Source organism: Hydra vulgaris, chromosome 05 (genome assembly GCF_038396675.1).
Source record: "Hydra vulgaris chromosome 05, alternate assembly HydraT2T_AEP".
NCBI classification, from domain to species: Eukaryota; Metazoa; Cnidaria; class Hydrozoa; order Anthoathecata; family Hydridae; genus Hydra; species Hydra vulgaris.
This window is the reverse complement of record NC_088924.1, coordinates 44,885,518-44,913,467: the sequence shown is the minus strand read 5'-3', so window position 1 is coordinate 44,913,467 and position 27,950 is coordinate 44,885,518. Positions and strand designations below refer to the sequence as shown.

The 27,950-nt window shown below is 25.7% G+C and overlaps 3 protein-coding genes across 3 annotated transcripts in view; 1 reads left to right on the top strand and 2 right to left on the bottom strand.

Annotated features, from left to right (window-relative positions):
- Positions 1-141: 141 nt before the first annotated feature.
- On the top strand, positions 142-3,801 carry LOC136080416 (uncharacterized). The gene is made up of 3 exons (XM_065797036.1): positions 142-1,212; positions 1,452-2,318; positions 3,793-3,801. The coding sequence occupies exons 1-3, from the start codon at positions 142-144 to the stop codon at positions 3,799-3,801; spliced, it is 1,947 nt and encodes a 648-aa protein (XP_065653108.1).
- Positions 3,802-4,395: 594 nt separating this feature from the next.
- LOC136080415 (uncharacterized) lies at positions 4,396-5,645 on the bottom strand. Its single transcript, XM_065797035.1, has 3 exons — positions 5,442-5,645; positions 4,951-5,322; positions 4,396-4,401 (listed from the first exon to the last, which is right to left on the bottom strand). The coding sequence occupies exons 1-3, from the start codon at positions 5,643-5,645 to the stop codon at positions 4,396-4,398; spliced, it is 582 nt and encodes a 193-aa protein (XP_065653107.1).
- Positions 5,646-8,388: 2,743 nt separating this feature from the next.
- LOC136080894 (NACHT, LRR and PYD domains-containing protein 10-like) overlaps positions 8,389-27,950 on the bottom strand; it is a 46,408-nt gene continuing 26,846 nt past the window's right edge. The window contains exons 4-6 of the mRNA XM_065798283.1: positions 19,405-19,452; positions 17,337-18,680; positions 8,389-9,108 (exon numbers count right to left, since the gene is read on the bottom strand). Of these exons, the coding sequence (XP_065654355.1) occupies positions 8,477-9,108; positions 17,337-18,680; positions 19,405-19,452 (2,024 nt within the window). The 3' untranslated portion in view covers positions 8,389-8,476. The remainder of the gene's footprint in view (positions 9,109-17,336; positions 18,681-19,404; positions 19,453-27,950) is intronic.

The following is a 27,950-nucleotide window of genomic DNA, read 5'->3' as shown; positions in this document are numbered from 1 at the left end:
ATGGTAAGTATTCCGTTGTTATATACGATAAGCTTATTGTTAGAGAATTTATAAAAAAAATAAATAATGATAAATGATTTTCTTACGTTTTTATATTACTTTTTGAATTTTAATATTGCTTTAAGTTATTTCTGATTTAAAATGGCTGATGAAACTGTTTTAACAAACATACATTTTAATTCATTTGTATCAAAAAAGTCAATACTATTAAACAACTATTCGGATCCTGATATTAATTTTTATAATAATGATGAAATAATTAAAAATATTAACCCTTTATATTATGACCCAAATTCTAAAAAAATTGCTAATGGAATGGAGGATAACTATTTTTCAATGCTTCATATTAATATTAGAAGTATTCAAAAAAATTTTGAGTCATTAAAACAACTTTTATATAAAATTGGCATTAAATTTCAAATAATTTGTCTAAGTGAGACATGGTGTAAAGATAAAAACATTGAAAACAATTCTAATTTTCAATTACCTAATTATAAAGTAATTCATCAAGTTAGAGCATCTAATAAGGAAGGTGGGGGTTTGTGTATATACATAAAAAACTCAATATTATTCAAAGTTAAACCAAATTTAAGTTCAACTACTAACGATTACGAATCGTTATGTATTGAAATTATTAACAAAACCCCAAAAAATATCGTCATTCATGGTTTATACAGACCGCCTTCAGGAAGCATTAAGGTATTTGAAAACCACATTAAAAAAATAATTAAAAATAAATCGTCTATGAATAAAGCTGTATATTTTATTGGTGATATCAATCTCAATATATTAGATTATGAAAATAATATATATATTAAAAACTTTTTTAACACTATTTTTCAAAATAGCTATATTCCACTAATCAATAAACCAACGCGAATAACTAAGGAAAGTTCAACATCCCTAGATCAAATTATAACAAATGAATTTATAAATGAAAATATAAGAACAGGAATATTTACAACTGACGTGTCTGATCACTTTCCGATTTTTATCCTATCGCAAAAATGCATATATAATGCCCAAAATGAACGGGAAAAAATAATTAAAACACGTTTAATAACCGACACTTCTATTAGTCATTTTTATAAGCTTCTATCCTGTGTTAACTGGGACACCCTAAAACTAAATCTAAACGCCAATAAAGCGTATGATATTTTTCTAACAGAGTTTCTTAATCTTTATAACAAGGCATTCCCAGAAGTTACTAAAGTAATCAAAACAAAAACACTTTTAAACCCTTGGATCACGAAGGGCATTCTTAAATCTTCAAAAAAAAACAACGCTTATATAACAAGTTTCTTAAAAAAAGAACTCTTAAAAATGAAACTACCTATAAAAACTATAAACGGCTATTTGAGTCAATTTTAAAACGCTCAAAGAAACGTTACTATTCTGAACAATTAATAAAGCACAAAAATGGTTCTAAAAAAACTTGGCATATTATTAAGGAGGTAATTGGAAAAAAAAGCTTATACAGAAATTTACTTCCTCTAAATCTTAAATTTAATAACAAACAAATTGTAAATAAATCCTTAGTCGCTGAAACACTTAACCAGTTTTTTGTAAATATAGGTCCTACTTTATCATCTAATATAGCAACTACTCAATCACACTTTAGTTCGTACTTAACCTCAACCAACCTTAATGTTATGTCTAATTATAAACTTACAGAAAAAGAATTACTAGACGCAGTCTCTTTATTAAAACCCAATAAAAGTTTAGGATTTGATGATATAAGTAGTAATGTCATTATCAAATCAATAAAACAAATTACAATTCCATTACTACATATTTTTAATTTATCTCTAAAACAGGGCGTTTTTCCAGATAACCTAAAAATTGCAAAAGTCATTTCAGTGTTAAAATCAGGTGATCCTTCCGATGTTACGAATTATAGACCAATCTCAATTCTTTCTTGTTTTTCTAAAATATTAGAGCGGGTTATGTATAATAGACTATATTCCTTTTTAAATGTTAATAATATTCTTTTTCATAAACAGTTTGGATTTAAATCTGGTCATTCAACTGATCATGCAATCACTCACCTTGTTCATGATATATTTAAAGGGTTTGATGAAGACAAGTATACCCTAGGTGTATTTATCGATTTAAGTAAAGCTTTTGACACTGTCAATCATCAAATCCTTCTATCCAAACTGAAAAGTTATGGTATAATAAATACTAATTTGTCCTGGTTTGATAGTTACTTGTCTAATAGAAAGCAGTTTATTTCATATGATAGCGGAAAAACGGAATATAAGTCAATCACCTGTGGTGTTCCTCAAGGATCAATTTTAGGACCACTTTTATTTCTCGTTTATATTAACGACTTATATAAATTTTCTAACATTTTAAACTTAATTTTGTTTGCAGATGATACAAACTTGTTTTATTCTAGTAAAGATATCAGTAAATTATTTCAAACAGTAAACAAAGAACTTGAAAAATTAACCCAATGGTTCAAATCAAACAAACTATCTTTGAATATCAATAAATCCAAATACACTTTGTTCCATCGTCTTCATAAAAAACAAGATATTCCATTAGAACTTCCTGATCTTTTTATTGATAACGCATTATTAAAAAGAGAGCAATCAATAAAATTTTTAGGTGTGGTTCTGGATGAAAATTTAACCTGGAGGGACCACATAGGTCTAATTGAAAATAAAATATCAAAAAATATAGGTGTTTTGTATAAAGCCAAGCAGTTTTTAAATCTATCTTGTTTAAAAAACTTATATTTTTCTTTAATTCATTGCTACTTAAATTATGCAAACGTTGCTTGGTGCAGCACAAACGCAACAAAAGTAAAAAAACTGTTTAGTAAACAAAAACAGGCAATAAGGATAATTACAAACGTAGACCGTTTCTCTCACACTCAAACATTATTTAATAAACTTAATATTCTAAATGTATATAAACTAAACCTTTACCATATTCTTATCTTCATGTTTAAACTTGATAAAAAAATATCACCAATGTTATTTAATTCACTTTTTGAAAAAATAAACCACATATACCCTACCAGATTTTCAAAAAACAATTACATTCAATCCAAAACACATTATTCAGCAACCAAATTCTCAATTGCTAACCGAGGTCCTAAGCTGTGGAATACAATATTAAATAATGAGCTGAAATCTAATTATTCTTTAAACCAGTTTAAAACAAAACTTAAGCAATTACTGATGATACATGAAAATGAATTAAAGTTCTTCTAAAAAGCTTTTTAAACTAGCAAACAAAAACAAAAATTAACCTACTAATTACTCTTTAATATTATATTTAATATTCTAAACAATAGTCTGCTATTGTAAATGTATTTCTTATCTTATAAGTTTTGAATTTACAAACGATTTTTTTAAGTTTTATTATTTGAAATACTAATTACTAAAAATATTGTAAAATTTTATAATTTCAATTTTTATTAAAAAAAGTTATTGTAAATTCTTTTTGTAATATTAATACTTATATATCATCTTATTTTACTAATCAGTTCTTAAATATAAATACTCTTTGAATTACTAAATATTTTAAACGTTATATATTTTATTTTTTGCATTTTGTTAAAACATTTTATTTGATGAATATGCATTTTTTTGGGGGGGGCTTAATGATAAGATGAATTTTGTCTTCTTCAAGCCCCAGTCATGTAAATATTTGTTTTTATAAATTACGAGTGTAAATTATTTTCAATCGGCAAATATAATACTAAAATAAAAATTAAAAAAAAAAAAAAAATCCAGGGTGTATTGATATTCTTTGTTGTTATTGCTTTTTCTATGATAGGGAAATTAACTTCATAAACAGAAAAAAAAGTTTTGAAAAAAGTTTTATAAATATTATTAGCGTTATCATCAAAATTTATATTTTTCCAATGCATTAATGATAGTTGGTCTTTAAATAACTTGATATTAGTCTCATTATAAATGCGTTTTCTTATTACTTTTTTGGTATTGATGTTTCTTACTGAGTTTGTTTTATTAAGTTTCAGAAGTAAAGGAAAATGATCTGATATATCAGTTTTTATGATACCTAATTGTATATTATTATTGAGAATATCAGTAGTTATAATATTATCTATAAGAGTCGTTGTATTTATTGTAACTCTTGTGGGTCGATTTATTAAAGTAACTGACCCTGTTTCAAAAATTGCGTCATAAAAATTTATGGTCGTCATTATAGAGAAAACAGTTCATATTTAAGTCTCCGACTATATAGTTTTCTTTTTTATCATTATTTCCTTTTTTTATGATTTGTTGTAAGAACATGCTCAGGTTTTCGCTCACGCCGTCAGGTGGCCGATAACAACAGCTTAGTAAAATGTTTTTAGTTTGATTATTTGTAATTTCAATAGTTACAACTTCTTTATCGCTGTCAGAAACGCTCAAATCATTCCTAAAACAATACTCAAAATTTTCGTGAACATAAATTAATACTCCACCGCCGCGCTTATTCGTTTTTCTCTCCATAGAAATTATATTAAAGTGAGGAATATCAAAATTACTATTTTTTCATCTACTGTGATCCAAGTTTCAGTTAAACAAATAATATTAAAAATGTGTTTAGCTTCTTCTAATAGATCTAAAAGTTTTTCATAATTGCATTTCAAACTTCTTATATTGAGGTGGAGAATTACAATTTGCTTATTACTTTTTTCGCGAGCATTCTTAAAAAGAAACCCTTCTAGTTGGTTCGGAAAATGATAAGAACAATCGGATAAAATACTGCGATAAAAATTATTTTCAGGGTCTAGGTTTTCTTCTGAAGAAAAGAGATTTGTTTCATATAAATTAAAAAAAAGGGATTCATAATTATTAGTCATAGCCATGATAATAGATGGAAAAAAAAAAAAAAAAAAAAAGGATTTCTTTTTAGAAGTGCTAGTTATTTGTTAAGATTGTTTTCAAAATTTTTATTAAGATAAACAATTTTGTCATATCTTACCAATACATTTTCACCATTTGAGCGCCTTTGTTTAACTTCCGCAAATAACTTTTTCCGAATGACAACGGTCTCACGAGAAAAGTCTTCGTTAATGAAGCAATTTGTGCCTTTAAGTCGATGAGATTCTTTCAAGATTCTTATTTTGTCTTTATATTTCTGCAGGTTAAGAACTATTGTCCTCGGTCGTCCATCTTTCTTCAATCCAGTGCGGTGGGCACGCTCAATTTCGATATTTTTCAGTCCAAGATTTTGCCAGAAGAATGCTTGAACTTTTTTTTCAGAGTCCCCCCATGATTCTTGTCCATTTTCATCAACTCCATCGATTCGTAGGTTGTTTCTTCTTGATCTATCTTCCAGGTTTCGTTGCTTTTCCTTCATATATTTTTCAATATTAGTATGTTCGAATTTTTTATCAAGTTGTTTATTGTTGTTACGTATTTTTTTGTCAACTAGTTCTTCGTTGTAGTTTAGACCTTAACATCTTCCAATACCTTTGAGAGTTCTTTAATTTTGTTTACATCCACGTTGATATTTATCTCAGCTTTGTCTAATCTGTCATTAATGATTTTTATATTAGCGCCTATAATATCGATAACAGTTTTCTCTTGTTTACGAAACATTTCTTCAGTTTCTTTTTTGAATTCTTTAAACATTTCTTTTAACATTGTTTTAATTTCTTTAAGTGTTACTGCCATAGTATATATGTGTGATAAAAATAGAGATAAGTTTTTCTTAAGATTAAACTTGAATATTTTTCCAAATGTAAAGTACAAATGCAAATGTTTTTTTTTTTTTTTAAATTCTCCTCGCAGTAAAATTGCGTCCGCTCTTGTTGAATGCTTGCGTTGAACGGTTGCGGTTTCAATGAACACTAAAAAAAAGTCACTAACTGGTGACATATTTTGAACCAGAAAAGTATTTTTTCTTAATTTCTAAATTCTGTTTCATATAATTCTGCAGCAAATTTTCTTAACATAACAAATTTGTAACAAAATATGTCTCTCAACAGCGTATAATTTGTGACTTGCGCTAATATTTTATGCTTATATATTATTTATATAAATCCATCTATCCACCTTAAAAGTTTTAAAAACGGAGAGTGGATATTTAACAGAATTTCTGTTTTTGCTTCAGGTTCTCGTTTGATGACTTTTAGTCATACGTAAAACCTTATTTGTTAATAAAAAGCAGCTGAATAGCTTAAATATATAATAAATTTTCGGTGGTATTTATAGTCATTTCAAAACATGACTAACTGACTTTTGCTACAGTTGATTTGCCATTTTAACTTCCAATCCAAATTAAGCTGATACGCTGCAAAATGTCTTTACATTCTTTTAAAAATTTATGGGCTTGTGAAACGAAATCCGTATAATAAACTTTGGTTTATCAATAAAGCATTTCATTTTTCCATATGAGATTCCGTAACATAGTCAATTTGGCTCAGCGATAATTTTGAATAAATATTTGAAGCGCCGCATTTTAACTAACTTGTACCATCTTGTTTAAATTATTTTTCTCTTTCGCATGAAAAAAGAAATGTATGTAACAAATAAAAAGGGAATAATAAAACTGAGCTGATCGTAGCAATTGCTTCACTTGCTACGCCTAGATCCGCTAAAATATTAGCGCTGAAGATGTTAACATTTTAAAATTAATAAATATGTATTAAATTACAATTAAGTAAAAAAACGTTATTTGTAACTTAAATGAAACTTTTACTTTAATCAATCATATATATTCTGAAAAACAATTTCATGGACATTTACAAATAGTATTCTAATAATCTTAAGTAAACACCAAAAATATAGATCTTTATATATATAATTAGTATCAATTATAAGAAAAGCAATTTTAATAGTAAAAAATAATATTTATAGTAATAAACATTAGAACCACAATAGCAATAGAAAAAACAACAACAATAACAATTATAATAGTTATTATAATAACAAGAATAATTAAAATAGTAAGTCAATTGTTTTTATTAACACGATAGCTAAGTATACATATAAGTTAGTTATAAACATTTGACTAATGAAGCGTAACAACTAACAAGGACATAAAACAGTTATTTAAAGTGAAAATAATAATATAGGAATAATAATATTAAAATTAAAAATAATAATAAATGTGGCTACAATAAACATTTAAAATTAAAAGAAATAATTCTATAACAAAAATATGATAAAAAATTAAACATAAAATTAAGAAAAACAAAAAAGCATTAAAAAAATGATTAAGTTTAATATTGTTACATGCATACACAAACATAAATATAAAGATATATACAGTTACCCACATGCATAGATACGCACATACTTGCACATAAATAGTATTTATTTGCAAATATGTGTGTATTTATTAAATATGTTTAATAAATATGTGTATTAATACATGTATATAAATATGTGTATTAATACAACATAAAATAAAAAAATTTATACCGATGCAAACAACGCACTAAAACATAACAATATGAACTATTCACTACAATGCCCAATGAAGAATACAAAAACATAAAACAACAACAAAATTCGTCCCTTAAAATTAATAAAAATTTATTCTCTTTCCTTTCTTCGAAAACGGAGCAATTTTTATATTTTATTTTAATTCTTTTTATTTACTTTTCTATTTTTGAATGTTTTTTTTTAACTTTGGTTTCTTTTTTTTTCCTTGTTAATTTGTTTCATTTGGCTTTTAATTTTTTGTTTGTTTTTTGCTTTTTCATTTCTTTCTTTTTCTTTTCTTCACTTTATTTATTTTCATTTTATAAAATTTTCTTATTTTATTCTTTTTTCTTTATCTTTTATCTACAAAACTTTCGAATATTTTTATTTTGACAACAAAAATCGTTTGAAGAAACAAATGGCGAAAACTTTAAAACCTAAAAATAATTATCATGAACATAAAAATATTTAGTAAAGCGAAAATTTAAATAACTTTATTTTTTCAATATTATAAACTATATTTAATATTTTATTTAAAAAATAAATATTAAACAAATACAACAAAAATGTTAAATAGTAAACAAAAGATTTCCACAAAACGTTATTAATATTTTCAAAATTTTAAAACCTCGATTTTACATTACCTTTATGTTATTGAAAATTAATTCATAACAGTGTAAAAGAAAACAAAAATAATTTTAGTTTTTATTTATTTATAACTATATATTTTATATGCAATTTAATAAAAATTATAATTAATGTCAATAAATAAGAAACTTAAACTAAAATTTTAAACACTCATTTTAAAAACTGCTGAAAAAAAATAAAAACTTTTTAGTATACTATTATTGAAAGAATTATGTTGCATAATAATAATAACAATAATAAAAATGAATGTTTATATTTTATTAATTTAAATTTTTAAACATTAAAAATATAAAAATAAAATATTATTAAAAATAAATCATATTATTAAAAACAATTTGCCTATTTAAAAACATATTTTAATTATAAAATAATATATTAGATATTTCATTTATTATATTATAATTATTGTTTATATTTTATTTAAGACACTAAATATTTTTCTGCGTTATAAAGTTTTTTAATTCATCGAGGGCATCAAATATTTTTCCACGGTATCTGATTACCAACCACTTGATATTTGAACAACGAATCCATTCATAAATCTCTTCAATGAAATCGATGTCTTTGTGAAGTAAAAGATTTAATCCTTCACAAAGATTAATCCACGGAAGAAAATTTTCTTCAAAATCTTTTTTTGTTATGAAATAACGTGAAATGCGTATCTCCAACACTTCAATCTTATCTTTCGGTTTCATTCCTTCGAATTTAATTGGACAACGAAATTCGACTTCGCGAACATTTTTTGAACATTGAATTGTAAGATTTTTTTCTTCATGACTTAAAATATTTTTTGTAACAAATAACTTCGATAACTTTCTTCCAGATTTAATGTAATGATTTACGAAATAATTTTCACAAGAAGTTTGGTAAGAAGTTTTTCTATTGTCAATCCAAATCTCCCACCACTCTTGCTTATTGACGAATAATTTTATTTCATCAGTAAATGATGATTGACTTTCATAAAAACATTCAATGAATAAATTAACGTAAATATTTTTAAGTTGATATTCGTTTTCATTATCACTTTGCCAAGATTTATCAAGATTGGAATCAATACGATCTAAAGAAAAATATAAAATAACAAATAAAAGTTAAAATAATAATCGAAATTATAATATTATATATATTATAATTTTCTACATATTAATACATAGATAAATATTAAATTATAATTAAATTAAAGTTATAAACTGTTATGATATGTTATCATACACATATTTAACATTTTATTTATTTAAAAATAATTTTTATTTATCACATTTTTGAAACAAAGAAGATTCATTTTATTATAAATGTAACATGCTTGAAATAATATATAACAAATTAATTTATATAAACAAAAAAAATACTTCGTTATTCGTTCCAAACAAACATAGAAATTGATTTATATTTACAAAAATAACATCGCTTAGTTGTTTTAATAATACTCAATGAAATCGTTCTTTATTCAAACACAGATTTTAAATAAAAATTTGTAAATCGAATTTGTAAAAAAAAAAAAAAAGTTAAGTTTAAAAAGATTAAATCGAAAATCTCTTTCGACAATCTTTTTCTGAAATAAGTTGTGTATATGTAAATAAACCATAAAAAACTCAATGAGTGAGAGTTTAAATATTCGATAAATTTCTAACTGGTTTGAAACTTAAAACAAAATAATAAAAATAAAAAAATCAACTCAAAGAGAACTATTAATATGTTTTATAATATAAAATTTAATATTTTGATAATTTATATTTTATAATATAAATAATATGTGATGCAATCCGAATCTCTTAATAACAGTTTTCTCTTAATAAATAAAATCTTAATTCTCTTAAAAAATAAAATCTTAATTCACAGAGGAATAAGAAATACTTATAAAAAGAAATAAGAACAGCTCACAAAAAGCAAAAGATAATAACATTAAAACTTAAAAAAAAAATTAATAGGCAAAGTCATAGTTAAAAATAATTTGATTGCTAGCAGGGTTGTTAAAGCAAAGCTACCGGGTTGTTAAAACAACGCTACCAGGGTTGTTAAAACGTAGTTACAAAAGTTGTTAAAGCATCGCTACCAGGGTTGGCGTCAAATAAATTTGATCAAATACGTTAATTCTAGATTTCCAGATAAAAATTAAAATACAAGAATGTGTAAGCGGCATTTTCCAAACCTAATACAATATTCATATTTTAGGTTAAAGAAAAAATACCAAGAATTTCTCAAGACAAACCATATGGTATACTAAATAGAAGAATGAAAGCAAATACTTAATAACATATTTTTTAATCAATTTAATGTTAAAAAATGAAAAAACAACAACAACGAATCTCTTGGTTTCTACCAATAAAATTGAAAAAGTTTAGTTTAAGAAATATTTCAAAAAACAAATGTTACAAGTCGTTAAAATTTTTATTTCACAGAATCATTTTACGAATATACTTTTTTATTTTATATAGGGGAACCTGTTGTACCTTTGACCACGTTGTACCTTTGGTCACTCTACTCTGTTGGCTTACTATTATTATTTAAAAAAAACGGGAAGTGTCATTTGAAATAGTAGTCCATGACAACTCTTCTTACAGTAAAACATTATACTTGGGATAGATGGTATTGATCCACAAGCAATTATAAGTTTTGACTCTTAAAAAGTAAATATTTGTGTTAATCTTATTCTGATTTTAAAACTGTGATAAATTGTTGTTTGATTCATCTACGACATTATAAACATTACCCAACATCTTTTTTTTGTTATGGAAAATTTTGGATGATTATGTCTGACCGTAAATGGGGATTAAGACGATAACTGTTAAAGAAACCCATCTCGTGTACCTTTGACCAATAAAAACTGCTTCCTCGGTAATTTGCAGACTTGATTGCGGTAATTTGAGGGCAAGATTATAAAATTTTTAATCTGCCTTATTAGGCGTCGTCTGTGCTTTATTGCTTTTTAATGCAAAATTGTTTCTAGTATCATGATGATGAAATAATTCCATTGAATTTTAATGCAATTCACTATTTATTCTTGAACCACTACTACACTTAGAATAATCAATTTTGTTAATTTAGTTAGTTGGACAGCTGAAGCAATATTATTGTCAAGTTCATTTTATTACCTAGTTTCTGCTCAGCTATAGGGAATTAAATGTATAGTTACTTAATTTTGTTAATATATTTTAGTTTTAAAATGCCAAGGAGCAAGATTGGTGTTTTTCGCAAAAAGATTTCCGAAAATGGATATGCTAAATGCAGTGAATTTTGTGCTTCAACAAAAAATGAGTTTAAGTGAAGCTGCAAGACATTGCAACATTAAAAAGTCAACTTTAATATATCAGTTAAAGCAGTTTAAAAAATCTGGTAGTTGCGAATATTTATATTCAAATACAAACCAAAAAAAGTATTCTCAACTGAAGAAGAATTAATTTTGGTAAACTACTTGGCAGATGCTGCAAATATGCATTATGGACTTACATTAAAGCAGATAAGATCCTTTGCATATGAGTATGCTTTAGCAAATCATAAAAAAATTGAAACTTCATGGATGAAAAATAAATGTGCAGGTGAACAATGGCTGCGAGATTTTCGCAAAAAATATAATAACAAGCTATCTCTACGTAAACCACAACCTACAAGTCTTGGTAGATCTTCTGCATTCAATAGAGAAACTGTAAGAATTGTATATAAAAATTACAAAAATGTTTTAGAACGTTATCATTTTGACCCATCAAATATTTGGAACTGTGATGAAACAGGAATTACCACAGTCCAAGTACCACCAAAAATTCTAGCTCCAAAAGGCAAAAAACAAATAGGGAGCATAACTAGTGCTGAACGAGGCAACAATGTAACAATGATTGCAGCCATTAATGCTACTGGAAATAGCATCCCACCATTACTTGCATTTCCACGTGCTAAATTCAAAGACTACATGTTAAACAATTGTCCTCCTGGAAGTGTAGGAGCAGCTAATAAGTCTGGATGGTCAAATGAAGTCATTTTTGTGCAATTTCTTGAACATTTTATTAGTAATGTGCGACCGTCAATTAAAAAACCTGTTCTTTTATTAATGGATAATCATGAGAGTCATGTAAACATTTCTGTTATTGAGTTAGCAAAAAAATCAGGCATAGTTTTAATGACATTTCATCCTCACACAACCCATAAAATGCAACCTCTTGATCGTGGTGTTTTTGGACCATTTAAAACTTTTTATAACAATGCCATGAATAACTGGATGATATCACCAGGCAATGCTGGTAAACCAGTCACAATTTATGATATATCTTACCTTGTTGGTCAAGCTTATCCTCATGCTTTTGTACCAAATAATATTATAAACAGTTTTAAATGTACTGGATTTTATTCATTTAATGAAAATATTTTTACTGATATTGACTTTTTAGCTGCAAATGTTACTGATAGGCCAATAGTGAATACTGAAGCTTGCCTTTCTAATGAGATTATTGATGTTAAAACTGCTCCATCCAGTGTACCATCAACGTCATCTATTGTTTTAGGGGAAATCCCTACTGTGAGTTTACCATCAAGATCAATTGTTTCACTTGAGATAATACGACCTCATCCTAAAGCCAAATTAAGAAAAACAAATACTTCAAAAAGACGTAATAGAAAATCATGTATTTTAACTGATACCCCTGAAATTAAAGTTATTCTAGATTCAAAATCTAATAACCAACAATTTAAAAAGACCTCTTCAAGCAAAAGAAAAAAAATGGCAAAGCAGATTATTTTTAGTCAGTCTGACATATGTTTAAATGATGAAAGCTCTAATGAAATTGATTTTGGAGTAAATATACTTGATAATGAAAGTGAAATTGTTTCTGGAGATTTTTTAATTGTCAAGTTGGCTGGAAAGAAATGCTCTAGATTTTATGTAGCAGAAGTTTTAGAAGTTGTTGGTATAGTTTACAAAATTAAGTATCTTAAGAAATCAGGAGACTTTTATAACAAGTTTATAAGAGAAGATGACAATCTTTATGATTTGGAACTTAAGGATATTATTATGAAACTTCCACCACCAAGTATTAGTCATGGTTCATCTAAGCGTCAGTATCTTATGTTTGATGTTGATCTGACTATTTGCAATAGTTAATATATTTTACTCTTTTATCATTGTATTTTTTGTTGTCATCATTAAGATATTTTCTATAAAAAGCATTATGATCATATGTAAATGAATATAGACCGCCAGCTAACATAAGTTATAAAAATATATTTTTGCTCTTTTCTTATCTAAAATAATAAAAATAACTGTATATATTAGAAAATATGTTTTGTACAATTAAATCGCGTTTAAAGTTTTGGACCTTAATCCTAATTATTTCATGTAAGTAGCATCTAACTAAAGAAAATATGTGACTTTATCTAAATAGTTATAATAACTGATTTTATTGTAAAAAATTAGTAATACTGAGTATCGTAACTTTAATACACAAGTCTTTGCAAGATTGTAAGGATTGATTTTTCTAGTTTTTTTTTAGACAATTAGGATTGATTACAAAATAATTAGATTTTTTTTATTGATATAAGATGGACCAAAAGTTTCTATATAATATATAACAAGCTAAAATATTAAAAAGGGTTCAAACATTGCATGATTTTTTAATAATAACATTTTGGTCAAAGGAACAACGCGCATCGGTCAAAGGTACAACGTACGTGTTGTACCTTTGACCAATAGACTTCTTTTTTTAAAACGCGGGAAAAAGATACTTCTTGGTCAAATAAAAAAAAAGTTCTAAGTATAATTTTTGGGCAAAATATAAGAGAATATTATAAAGTTTGAATGGTTTGGATTTACTCAATAGGCTACGCAAAAAACGCCTTAAAGCAAAAAGTGGTCAAAGGTACAACAGGTTCCCCTATTTGATATTTCTCTATATTTTTAAGCTAAAGTAACAGACGTTCTTGGCAAAAATTAAACATGCGTTGTAAGCAGAAAAAAACAAAACAAAAATTCCTAACCGGAATAATTTCATGGTAATTAGACGATTAAAACTTGAACCGACTGTTAATTAACAAACAAAAAAAAGTACGAAATCGTGGAAATATATATAGTTATTTTAGAGATTGAAAAGAAAGTCAATTAAAAATACAATCGATTAACATCTTAAAGTGTTGAAAAAGCATTATGAGAAGTTTGATTTTGATGTTTATATTTTAAAAAAAAAGAGCTATAAATTAAAATCGAAATTAATTTAAAAATGTTAAATTGATATCAAACCTTTTGTTTATTCTAGTATTTTTATAAAATAGTTTAATAGACCAAAAAATAATGATTTGCTTGATATTTATACAAAAAGTTGTTTTAAGTTATGGTTTTTTAACAATTTGAATTTAGTTTCAAAACAAAATTTTTTAAATTAATAACTAATTACGACAATTAAAACTGATGTATACTTACAACTTACTAAGTTTAAAAACTTAAGCTATCAGTGTTAAGTTCAATGTGACGAAATGATTAGAATGACAAAGTTCAAAGTGACAAAATGATTAGATTACTTAAAACATTATAAAACAAAAAAAAATAATTGTGAGATTTTGAATATTAGAAAGTCGATCATCGAAGTTCAAAAAATCATTCAATAAATTCGAACAAAATTAATGAAATTATAACCGTATTGGTAATAGATAAACTTATCGAAACTATCCATGGCTTACTATAGTGGCAGGCCAAGTAAACCTACGGTTTTTATAAAAATTGTAGGCGAAATTTTTTTTAATATACATTTGTAATATGGCGCATTCTAGAGAAAGAACGTGGTCTTTTAATTTATTATGTGATAAATTTCACTTATATGTATATTAAATTTGCTTTATTTTCAGAGCTAAATAATTAGATTCTTATAATATGGTTTTTAAGTGTTGTGTCACTGGATGCAGAGGTAACTACGATGTCACAAGAATGAACTCATTAGTGTTCATTGGGGGAAAAAAATATTTTCATGATATGGTTGCTAGGGCGTTTGAATATTTTTCATTGTCAAGAACCCTTTATTCAGGCTTATGTGATGATTATGAAATACCAAGTATATCGCTGATAACAAAATTGATGTCTAAAGTTAGAAATGTAAAAATGATGGTTTTTTGAAGTTTTATTTTGATAAATGTTTTATTTCTCAAAGAAAGGTAATTTTACTAATTAATAAAATTTATGTTAAACCAAAACTAACATATCAAGAAGGTAACATTTTTGGTAAATCTGTTAACTCCCCAAATGAATTGGCAAAAACAGTTTTGGGTTTAATGATTTATTCATTGTGGAAAAAAGTTTTTGTATAAGGCTTTGCAAGTATTAGGTTTAGATGCCAGTTTTTAATATAATCAAACAATGAAATAAAACACAGAAAAATGCCAAGAACTCTGTTTTACTTATAATTAGATCTCAAAAATAATCAGATCTCAAAAAGTTTATTCAATTTGAAAAAGATTCTATAATAAAATTGTCTAAACTTAATGAAACTGCAATTTTTCCTGAACCAATTAAACATCAAAATGTGTCAACTTGTTTAAAAGTATTTTGTGATGAGACTTTAGCTGCTTTAGAAGCTCATCCATCAATAGAAAATGTTGATGATACCACATTTTTTTATCTATTCTAATCAAATTTTTCAAAATTGTTAATGTTAAAGGAATTTATGAGCATATCTGTAAGAGAGTTAAATCTTGTGTTTTTTCATCAAACATTGATAAGCGAATAAACTTTCTTTTAAATTTGGCTGATATGGTCCAAAAATAATGGCACCTGATAAGGTCAAAGAATTAAACATTTAACTAAAGATGCCTCTCGTGCTTTTTCTCATGCGTGTTGTGGAATGGTTGAACTAGTAAAACATTTATTAATTACAAGTCATAAGTATGTTTGTATTGGACATTTTACTAAATATCCTTTTGGAAAGCATTTGGAAAACTTTGACAAGGATCAGGTGGTACCTATAAATGTTCAGCAAATATTGCAAAAAGTTGACATTAAAAAGACAAAACTTTGCTTGAATATTGGTATCATTGTTAAGGATTTAGAATCTTTATTGAGCCATTTGTGTGACAAATAATTATGTAATGCAAGATGATACTTTGTTCAATGTTTTTCATAATCTTAAAGTTATTGAAAGTGATTTATCTAAAGAATTTAAAATGTGTTTGGTTTATATTGCTGGTTATGTCAGTAGAGAAGATCCTCCAGTTGAAGATATATCATTTTGATTCAACTAACTCGGAGAATATGTCAGAGAGATTAATTATGGTGGCTCAAATTTGCCTAACAATAACATTTATCATTGGTTATTTTATTCATCCATTTTGTTTCACCATCTTTTTGTCTGTTGTGTTAGCTTATCTAACTGCTTTTTGATGATATCTGACTTTTATGGATTTACCAATGTTTCTAAAAAGCATTGCAGAATCCATACCAATATATTTTTAAACATTTATTGCCATCTTTATACTTTGCGATCTTCATAGGAACCCAAATATAAAATTTTGAAGCTATCTTAAATGTGAATTATATATATATATATATATATATATATATATATATATATATATATATATATATATATATATATATATATATATATATATATATACATAATATATATATATATATATATATATATATATATATATATATATATATATATATATATATATATACATAATATATATATATATATATATTTAAACTAATTGTAGTTTGATTTTGGAAAAGTTTAAGCATTTTTTCTTAACAATTTAGAGCTTTTATTTAATAAAATTTTGTTAAATAAAACAAAGTGAACTAAAAAACAACTCACCTAACAAATTAAAAAACAATACATTAACCTATTAAACAAGTTAAAAAACAATATCCCAAAGTTAAGAAGCTTGAAAAACAATCATTCTAAAATGCCTAAATTTTCTAATTCTAAATTTTCGTAAAATAAATTTGCGAAATAATTTTTGAAAGTAATTTGCATCAAATTATGTAATAACAAATATAATAAATAACTCAATATTTATTTTATAGCCATTTTTTATTTTTATTTTGTTTCAAAAACAACTTAAGTGATTTTAATCAAGTTTTGGTAGTAGTATAAAATTAAATAAATATATATCATATACATGATAAAACTATAGAACAAGAAAATATTTAGGATTGGCAGAAATACTCTACTTACCCCCAAAATAATTTGCATTAACAGAAATACTGTTTTTTTTAGAAAAATAAGGTAAAAATTTATATATTTTTCATATCTTATTAAGCTGCTCCATGTTTATATACAATAATCTATATTAATAACTATTAGAACTTACCTAAAATAGAATACAAAAGTTTTTCAAAGGAATTTTTTGAAGGATTCAAGTTAAAAAGAAATTTTAATAAACTATTTTGACTTTTATTAGTTAATCCACAAATCATGGATAAGCAACTCTCCAGCTTTTTATTGGCTAAAATCTCTTCGATACTTAAACAATTGTAAGCATATACAGATGCACAAAACTCCATTATTGTTAAGTGTGCAAATTGATAATAACATCCCAGATTTGTTTCAATCTTTTCTATAAATCCAAAAAGATTACTTTCAATTTTATCAAAATCAATGATAAAAGTTTGAATTTCTTCTTCTGAAAAAATTACTTTATTTTCAACAAACAATTCATATGCAACTTTACAAATATTTAAAATATATTTTTTATTGGAATTCTCTTCAATTATTTTATTGATCAATTTATTTGTTTTTATGATGTGATTTTGAAAAAAGTATAAAAAAATACTTGCATATAAATTTGTCATTGTCAAGAAAGAATTTTTATTTATTTCTTTTGAATCACTAATAATTTTACACATGGAACATAAATAAAATGGAACAGACGCCATGGCTTTTGCAATTGGAGAACCATATAAAGTTTCTTTAACAACATCTTTTTTTTCATCACTAACTTTTTTTTCTATATAGTCATGTATTCCTTTTTGGTTAAATCCCATTATTTGAATGGTTAACTTATTTCGATGCTCTGTAGATACACTTTGGTATTGATCAATTGCATAAACTCTACCAGCAACTACATATTTGTAGTTTTGAATTTCTGTTAAAGCATTAACGATTGGATAGTTACAACTTGAACTGCGATTTATCAATTCATTTAAAAATTTAAACTCATCTAATCCATCAATTATAAACAATGCAGGATGATTACTAATTTTGAAATCGTTTATAATATCTTTGTAAAAAACATTTAGTAATTCATTTATATTAGAAATATTTGGATATTGATTAAGCCTTCTGCATTCCAAATAAAACACAAGTTCAACATTTCTCCAAATTAAATTGCTTGACCAATCAAGCAAACATTTTTGAAGCAACCATGTTTTTCCAATACCAGCTATTCCAGATATTAATATTACAGACTTTTCTTTTGTAAAAATTTTGCTATATGAAATAGGTGTATAGTTCATTTGCTTTTCAAGAAATTTTTGTCGTTCAAAACTATAAACAACATCTCTTTGAGTATCAACTGCATTAACGATACATAGATCAACAAAGTTATCCATTAGATGAACATATGCAGGTGCTTTTAACGGTGGTTGAATTTCATTTACTTTTTCATACGTTTCACGATAATAATTTTTCAGTGCTGTGCACATCTCTGATGTATCTAAATACAAATAATTCATCATCATCTTAAATATTTTAATATGCACAGGTATCGTAGTTTTGTATTCAGAAACTATACATTTTATTTCTGAAACAAGTATCATAGTTTTGTATTCAGAAATTTTACATTTATTTCTACAATTTGAATTTTCTATTTATTCGAATACTCAACCAAGATTTTATTTATATTTTTGTTATTTTGAGTGAAGAGTTTCTTATTACACTTTGCGATTGGTTCTTTTTAAGCATATGGCAATAAAAAGGCTGGATAGACAATGATTACTCTACTTTTATTGTTAAAACATTAAAAAAAAAAAAAAAAGTGACAAAAAAACAATACATTTTACATTGTTGTGCCTGAGTGAGTTAGTACATTTTGTGACAATTATTTTAGTAAATTAATTGAGTAAAAAATATTTGTGTGTTTTTGATTTCTTTTCAGATATTTTTATTACCCATACACCTCTTATCACTCATTATTACATTAACCATGTTTGAATGTTGTGATTTTATTCATTATTACACCAACCATATGTTTGAATGTTGTGATTTTATTCATTATTACACCAACCATATTTGAATGTTGTGATTTTATTCATTATTACACCAACTATTTGTTTGAATATTGTGATTTTAGAGAATTATAAAGAAAAAAAGTCAACCGTACATAAAAAGAGGTTATATACCCCTGATCATAATCATTATTATTATTAAACAATAATTACCTCTCTTGACACAAAACTTGCTATCAGCATCTGGTGGATTTGAAGAAACTAATAAGAAAAAAAAGGAATTAATTCTAACAAACTTATAAAACATTAATAAAATTATTAATTCTGAAAAACTTCTCATTAAAGTTTATTTATTATTGTAGTTATCTTCTTATCTAACATACTTATTAGAAGGAATTGCTAATTTATTTAAAGGAAAGTTTAAGGAATCTTATTCTCAAAATTGAATATGAGATTCTTATAAAAAACAAATTTTGGTTTTTTAAAAACTTTAAAGCACAATTTTCATATAAGTACATATACACTATAAGCCTTTAAACAAGAATGCTTTTAAATTTGTATAACTTTGATGGTAAATTTTTAAAATTAAATTTTAATCTGAACAAATTTTGAAAATTTGAACATCAATCCAGAAATTTACAGAAAGTAATGACTAATCGGCTAACGACTGTAAAGTTATATAAAGTTATATAAAACAATCCAAGTCTTTCTTGATTTAACCAAACATTTGACCCGTTTTGTTAGAAGAAATACAAACTTGATTTTATACTTGAGATTTGTACTAAAAAACACTTCTCATTCAACTGCATACTGTTTTTATAATATGAAATACTCATTGTTGTTACTGCCATAATGCACAACTACACATTTTGATATGTCATATTGCAGAAGTTAAGTAATTTAAGTAATTTGAATTTTAAGTAATTGAAAAACCATTTTTGTATCATCGACATACAGTTTGGTAACATTCAACAATTTTCTTGCAGGGTCATTGACAATAATATTCTGAAAAATAATTTATTCTACCTTCTTGACACTATTATTAAAATATGCTCTTAAATTTATTATTGTTATTAAATTATTAAAACATTATTATTAAAATAAACATCATAAATTTTTTGATGTTATTATTGCCATTGAAAATTGTTTTTCTAAAAGAAGCCTCGTCACATTTTACATGTTTTGAGAAGAAAAAAAGTTTTCAAGCAAAGTATATTTTAAATCTCAATTTAACTTCTACATGTTTACTTTAAATGTTCTGTCTACATGCTTACTATAAATAGTCTATATATATAACTAAATGTTTTGGGCATAAGTTAAACTTATTTCTAGTTTTTTTGTTGTCAAAGTTTTCTTGTTTAGTCAGAAGATAAATAAAACCATACATAATATCATTTTTATGTTTGCTTTTATGATGCTGTTTCAAAATACTAAGCATTTTAAATTTTTTTGTTGCATTTTTATTTTAAACCTATATTTCAGTTTTGAGATAACATTGACAGAAATGCTTTAGCCATCCCATGGGCCAAGAATCAAGCAAAAGTTGGCAGAATGTCTGTCATCTAAAGAATCTTTCACAGTTACATGAAATGGAATCAAACAAACCCTAAACTAAAAGTCCAATTCTAAAAAAAAAGAGAATTTTACCAATACATCAAATGACAACAGATCTAAAAAACGACATGTGTAAAAAGTTAGAATTCACACCTAACAATGGTGCTTAATGTTGGTAAGAACAAAACATTAACACCTGCAAATGTAAAAATTATCTTGTTGTTTATGAAATTAAATTACTAAAACACTAAAAAATCCAACAAAAAATTACAGCACTGCAGGATTTCGTCATAATCAAATATTGAATCATTAATATGATGTAGAATTTAATAATTTGACAATTCTTAGAAGAAAAAATTTTAAACATAAATTAAATTACTTTTTTATATTAATAAGTAGGCAATATCAGAACTGAAGCTAATTGATATCTTTCAAAAAACTATATTACATTACATTTTTATTACTATTTTACAACTATATATTAAAAATGTTTTCTCTATTTTGTTTGTCAATATTCCAATGATAGTTACCCCTCATGATGGAACTTTAACATTTAAAGCATATAACATAGTACTGTCGATTTTGCCCCATATAGGGGTAACATATACAGTTGAGCCCCAATAAAAAAATTAACTATCTATCAAAAATATTAGATAACTGATTAAATTCTTCATCAGTTTATGGCAGCATTATCATTGGTAAACACATAAAAATATCGCATACCAAATTTAGTTTGTCACAACTTAAAAAAATTTTTTGTGTCAATATTACCACTTGACTTTACATCATAAATTCTTGTATTCCAGTAGAAAACGTTTAGCATTAATTATAAAAATTACCTAGAAAAATATTTTTAAATCAAGTTTTGAGTTAAATTTACCATAGAAGCTGACTGAAGCTTGGTTTTGACTTTTAAAAAAAAATTTAACTAATAACTTTTATTTGATTTGGATTCAAAGAAACAAGATAAAATATTGATGACATAAAAGATTATATAAGATGTTATAGTTAATATCATTTGAAAAAGAGATTTTCAAGTTCTGTATTTTTGAAATATATGTATTTGAACATTATAAGTTTTTAAAACATTTTTCTTTCTGTTTATAAGTACTAACTGATTTGATTTAAACTGATATTGGTCATATTAGCTGACCACAAGTTTAAAACCCAAGTTTATTTTCTCCCAACAACAAATATATATTATTAAAAATAATAGTAATCAAAATTCCTATTTTTGATTTTTTTCTTCGTTTGGCTTGCATTGTAGCAGGATCTACCCTAAAACCATAATCTTTGCAAAAAAGTTAAAATGAACCCGTTTGGTCCTTTGTTACACACTTTGTTATCACAGTACTTTTTTTTTTGTACTTAGTGGTTGTAGTGTTTTCAGTAAATGGTTGAGTTTTTTGATTCCTATAAATATTCCAAACTTATATAGTAATCAAAACTTATATAGTAATCAAAACTTATATAGTAATCAATGTTTCAATCATTTTTACAATTGTAAGTAAAATTACAAACTTTTTTAACTCAAAAAAATGTCAAATAATTTTTAAAATTATAATTAGTAGGCTGCATTCAACCTCCAAAATTGCAATCCAGTATTTCACAACTTCATCTCTTAAATCTGCTGTGTCTTTAAAAACCTTTTTAATAAACTTTTTAAAAGCTCTTTATATAAAAAGTTTACTTAAATTGTGAGAAAAATAGATATATACTTGCCGAATCACATATATATATATATATATATATATATATATATATATATATATATATATATATATATATATATATATATATATATATATATATATATATATATATATATATATATATATATATATATATATACACACACACACACAAACCCATATATACACTACCGCCCATAATATTTGAATGGTCGTACTTTTTGAAATAACATTTCAAAGCTTTACTTACTATTGAGAGAGAAACTAAAAGCGAAGTCTATCAGAATTATGTTTTCTTCCTATTTATTAGGTTCACAAAAAAATCAATATAAAGTCCTATTAGATTAGTTTATAACTTACTTGCTTTTTAATCACCTTTAGCACCAATAACAAAATACAAATTCTAGGACAATAACGACTGATCTAATTAGTCAAAGTCAATTTTATGCCACTAAATAATAATTTTTTGTTCACATCTTATGCATCATTAAGCATTAGTTTTTGACATTACTTTTAAATCCTCCCATAAAAATTCAATTGGAGAGAGATTTTGTGATTGGGGAGGCTTAATCATTCTATTCAATATTCGACTGTTCTAGAACTCAGTCAAATAACTTATACAACTTTTTGAAAAATATGTTTAGATTTAAGTCATTTTCTTCTGAACAAATAAATGGCTTCCCATTAACCTATCGTTCTGAAGATATAGCATGATTTTTTAAGTGTACAAATAAACTACTCATGTCATTACTTCCTCTATTTTTACAAAGTCACCGATGGCATTCCAACCAAAACAGCCCCACACTTTAACATTAAATCAACCATGTTTTACAGTTCATAATTCACTCTATTTTATCTTACGTTCAACAATTTTTTTTCCAGACAAACAGTTTTATATTGAAACCAATGATTAAAACTTTGACACATCGGTCCACAATTACAATTATTAATGGTCCATTTTTTTTGTAGTTTTGCCACTTTAGCATTTCTATTATTCTAATGATTTTATCAAAGCATTTTAATCAAAATATTTTTCAATTATCTAATACCCAGCAAACACTGGACGTACAAAGATGTACAATGCATGTTCAGTTTAAGTCCTGATTGTCCTAGACCTTTTCGGAAACAAAATATTTTTTTTGGTCAGCGTGAAACGTTTATAAGATGTCTGAATTACATTAGGAAGTGTGCCTTATTATAAAGAAACACAGATCAAACAAACATGTAAACTAAAATTAAAACCGTTTTATTTGTGTCGGTTGTGAATATTTGGATTTATAGTTAACTTTTCGTAGATGTTTTATTTGATGGTTGTTAAATGTGTGTACCATTTTCATTAACATATTTTAAAGTCCAAATAAAAATTCCTTAAATTTCTGTAATAAATCCTTCTTTGCTGGCTTTATAAAAATGTCAGCGTAATTTTCATTTGATTGTATATAATCTAATAGTATACACCTTGTTGATAAAATTCACGTATAAAATGAAAACGTAAGTCTATATGTTTAGATTTCATGTCTTATAGGGTTTATTACGGATGCAATGGCCCCTTGGTTATTGTTTCTAAGGTTACTGGTTTGAAATCTCTAATAATTCTTCTAATAGTTTTCTTAAATAACTAATTTCTTGGCAGGCTGCTAATTTCGACATATATTCTGCTTCACAGATAGAAAATGCAACACTTGATTGTTTCTTTGATTTCCAACATATGAATAGTCCATCTTTACACAACAAAAAACAATAACCACATCTTTACACAACGAAAAATAATAACCTGACATACTGTATCAATTTATCAAGGATGAAGCCCAATCTGCATCACAGAGAGCAAAAAGCTTTAACTTATCAGGCTTTCGAAAAAATAAACAATAGTTTAAAGTATGTTTAATATACCGAAATTATTTAATCATGATCCATGATCTTTTAGCAACATAGCTAAAATCTGGTCTTGTATATGTCATTGGGTTAAGAAGACCTCCAACCATTTGTTGATATAGCTTTATCTCTGAATCATTCGATTTTATTAATTGATTGATTCATAGTGATATATATCACTATGAATCAATCAATTGTTATTATATCACTATGAATCTGATTGATCAATCAACTAGTTATTATATCACTATGAATCTGATTGATTCATAGTGATATAATAACTAGTTGATTTGAATTAAATACTCACTTAAAACATTCTGCCAATATCTACCACTAATTTAAACCATAAAGTGATTTATTTAATTTCCATTCTAATTGTGTATTGTTGTGGCTTTTCTTATTACCAGGAGGTTGTTTTACATTAATTTCCTGTTCTATAGGTGCATGTAGAAAAGCACATTTGACATCCATTTGATGTAAAATGAGGTCATATTGGATAGAAAGTTGCATTAAAATTCCTACTGATTACATCCTAGATGTAGGCAAAAAAACTCCTAAATAATCAACCCCTTGAACTTGCTTGTAGTCCTTTGCAACATATCTGGCTTTGTATATAATTTTATTATTGTTCCCTTTAATTGTACAGATCCATCTTTCCCTAACTACTTTTTTATTTGCTAGGAGTTCAGTTACAATAAAGGTGTCATAATTCGTTAATGATTGGATTTCTTCATCCATGACACTTTTCCATTTATCAGACTCATCAGTGTTGATAGCATTATTGTATGATGTATGTATATTCATCAAATAACATTAATCTTTATAGTTAATTTCATCGTCATTACCATTATCAATAATACAATCTTTTAAACTATATTTTGAAGGTTGTCTTTGTCTTTGAGGGTAACACGATGAGGAAATTTCTTGAGGTATATTTTGTTTATTATTAGGAGTGGATGGCTTAGGTGTAGACTCTGTAGTTTTTGGTTCAATATTTATAAAATCATCTGTATTGAAGGTATCTATTTGGCTAACAGATTCATATTTTTCTGTAAACTTTACAAGTCTATGTTTTAAATCTAAATTTGATTCTGGATAATAAACTAGGTATGATGAACTGTCTTATTGTATCCAACAAAATAACCTTTAATGCTTCGTGATAGTAACTTTTTAGTATTATGTACATATGGGTAACAAACTGATCCAAATAAGTGTAATCTCGAAATGTTTGCCTTTAAACAAGTTATTAATCTGTACAATGTACTTTTAATTTATTGCACATAGCATCAGTTTCTTATATATGTTGCAGTGTTAATTGCACAAGTCCATAAATGCTTTGGAAGCATTGATTCAATAATCATGACTCTTGCCATGTCAAATAGTGAACACCAATTCTTTTCTGCAGTTCCATTTTGGTGTGGCGAATAAGGTGATACATATTCATGTTAAATGGTATGTTTTAGAAGTAGTTCTTTAAATTCTTTTGATAAATATTCACCTCCATCTTCATTGCTAATATATTGTACATTACCAGATAGGGAAATATTATTATAAAAACTAAATGCTTATCATTATAAAAACTAAACCTTTCCATATAAAGCAATATCTGTTATAAATTTTTCAGCAGCTTTCGCAGCATCACTTTTTTGTTGTAAAAAATATGTATACACACAACTTGAGTAATCATCAACAAAATTTATAACATACTTAAATCCACCTATAGCTACAGGTTCCATAGGTCCAGCTAAATCAGAATGAGCAAGTTGGAATGGGTAAGTTGCCTTTGTGTCAGGTTGTTGGTTACAAGATGTTAAGATTTTTAAATAGAATACATGTTTCACAATCGAATTTAGCAATATTGTTAATATTCATTCATCACTAAATACATCATATGCTGCATCAAATCTAGTCCTGTTGGCAGTTGCACCTCAGAGACCAGATTTAAAAACCAAAAGAATGAATGACCTGCTTTAAATCTAAACATTCTATTTACTGAAATATATTTAGAAAAGCTTTAGTATATTATAGTATTATCATAGTATAAGTAAACACAGCAAAGTATTAAACTCAATAAAGAAACATGTCAACACAAGCAAAATTCGATTAATAAATATTCTTGATATATATATTAAACATTATAACGAATTTATTATTAAATTATAAACAGTATTATTATTAACAAACATAATAATCTTACAAACATTTGAACATATGGTTTGTATTGAAACTTTGAGTAGAGCATGTATTTTATTAACTTTTATGCCTAATATTCAATTTCTTCAATTGAAATATCTTTCTTTTATATGTGATTTAAAAAATTTAACTTTTTTAATACAAAAGTGATTACTTTGGCAATAATACTAATGGATAGTTCAAACATATCTAATACGCTTTATATTATGCAAATTTTACATTAAAAAAAATAATTTTTAATGTAAAACTTGAAATACCAATAACAAGTAGTATTAGTCGAAAATTTCTGCAGGAAGTAATTCTAGTCCAATTTTGCTCATTTCAGACTAGTTTTTTCAGTTTACTTAAAGCTAATATAAAAACCAGGGATAAGAGTTGTTTGTCTGAAAAATGTTTTTTTCACTCCACCCTAGCCAGGAATGATCAGTTCATAAATAAATTAGCACCAATCTTCAATTTTATCATTGCTTATAAGTAATAGTTTTAGTTTATGTCTAAATGTAATGTAATTGTACTATTAAAAAACTTTACAATATCCAAAATCAACAACTAGCAATCTCATAACAAGTTCGATACATTTCTCTTTTAATAGGTTTCGCATAACAATCCAGACGTACAGTAAGTTATTTGGACATAAATCGCAACAATAGCGTAATTCGAGAATGCTATAATTTAAGGCGGATTTCAATTTTCGCGCAAAAACTTTCAGACGTCAATTTTTGCGCGAAATAGATAATCTTAACAAAAAAAAAACAAAGAAAAAAAACAGTGAAAAAGTTTTTAAATAAACATTTTTATTCTTAACTATTTCGTTACTTCCAATATAGCTTCAAGCAAACAAAAAAAATAAAAAAAGGCTGCAAGCAAAAAACTAGAGTTGGAAGTCACTGGAAGAGAAAATATAAAGTTTATAAAGCATGATAATGATTAACAAAGGGCTTAAACGAATACAAAATACATGAATCAGGAAAACAAGATATATGAAGTGAATTCCAAACAACTGATGTTTGATGAAAAAACATAGAAAGAAACTATGGGAGCAAATAGGAACATTCACAGAAAAGAAAAGGACTTACAAGAATGAGACCTAATTTTTATTTAGGAGAATGAGATGCAACATTACAATGTGATATTTTATTTTTTTAATTAAATGACAAATAACAAGAGTTTGAATGTTAGTAGATGACACAAGAGATGCTAGCTCTTTAAAGCAGCACCTGTTATAGTATTTATAGAAAAGAGAAAGAGAAGCAACTATTCAGATATGTAATAATGGTTTGAGATTGGCTGCAAGGACAGATTAGAGATTCAAAGAGATAAAGAACAGAATCCTGGGTAAAAATGTGCCGAGAAGGATAAAGAGATGCAAACTAAAAATCTGCTAACTTTGCAATCGATTTGAATAGTTTTCAAGAAAGATCAAAAGTAAGAGTTAATCCTAGAAGA

Bases quoted from the DNA above. Each gene is read 5' to 3' on its own strand.
- LOC136080416 (XM_065797036.1), top strand. From the start codon at position 142: ATGGCTGATGAAACTGTTTTAACAAACATACATTTTAATTCATTTGTA. The intron at 1,213-1,451 runs GTAATCAAAACA...CATATTATTAAG, and splicing joins CATTCCCAGAAGTTACTAAA to GAGGTAATTGGAAAAAAAAG.
- LOC136080415 (XM_065797035.1), bottom strand. From the start codon at position 5,645: ATGGCAGTAACACTTAAAGAAATTAAAACAATGTTAAAAGAAATGTTT. The intron at 5,323-5,441 runs GTATTGGAAGAT...AAATATATGAAG, and splicing joins AAATTAAAGAACTCTCAAAG to GAAAAGCAACGAAACCTGGA.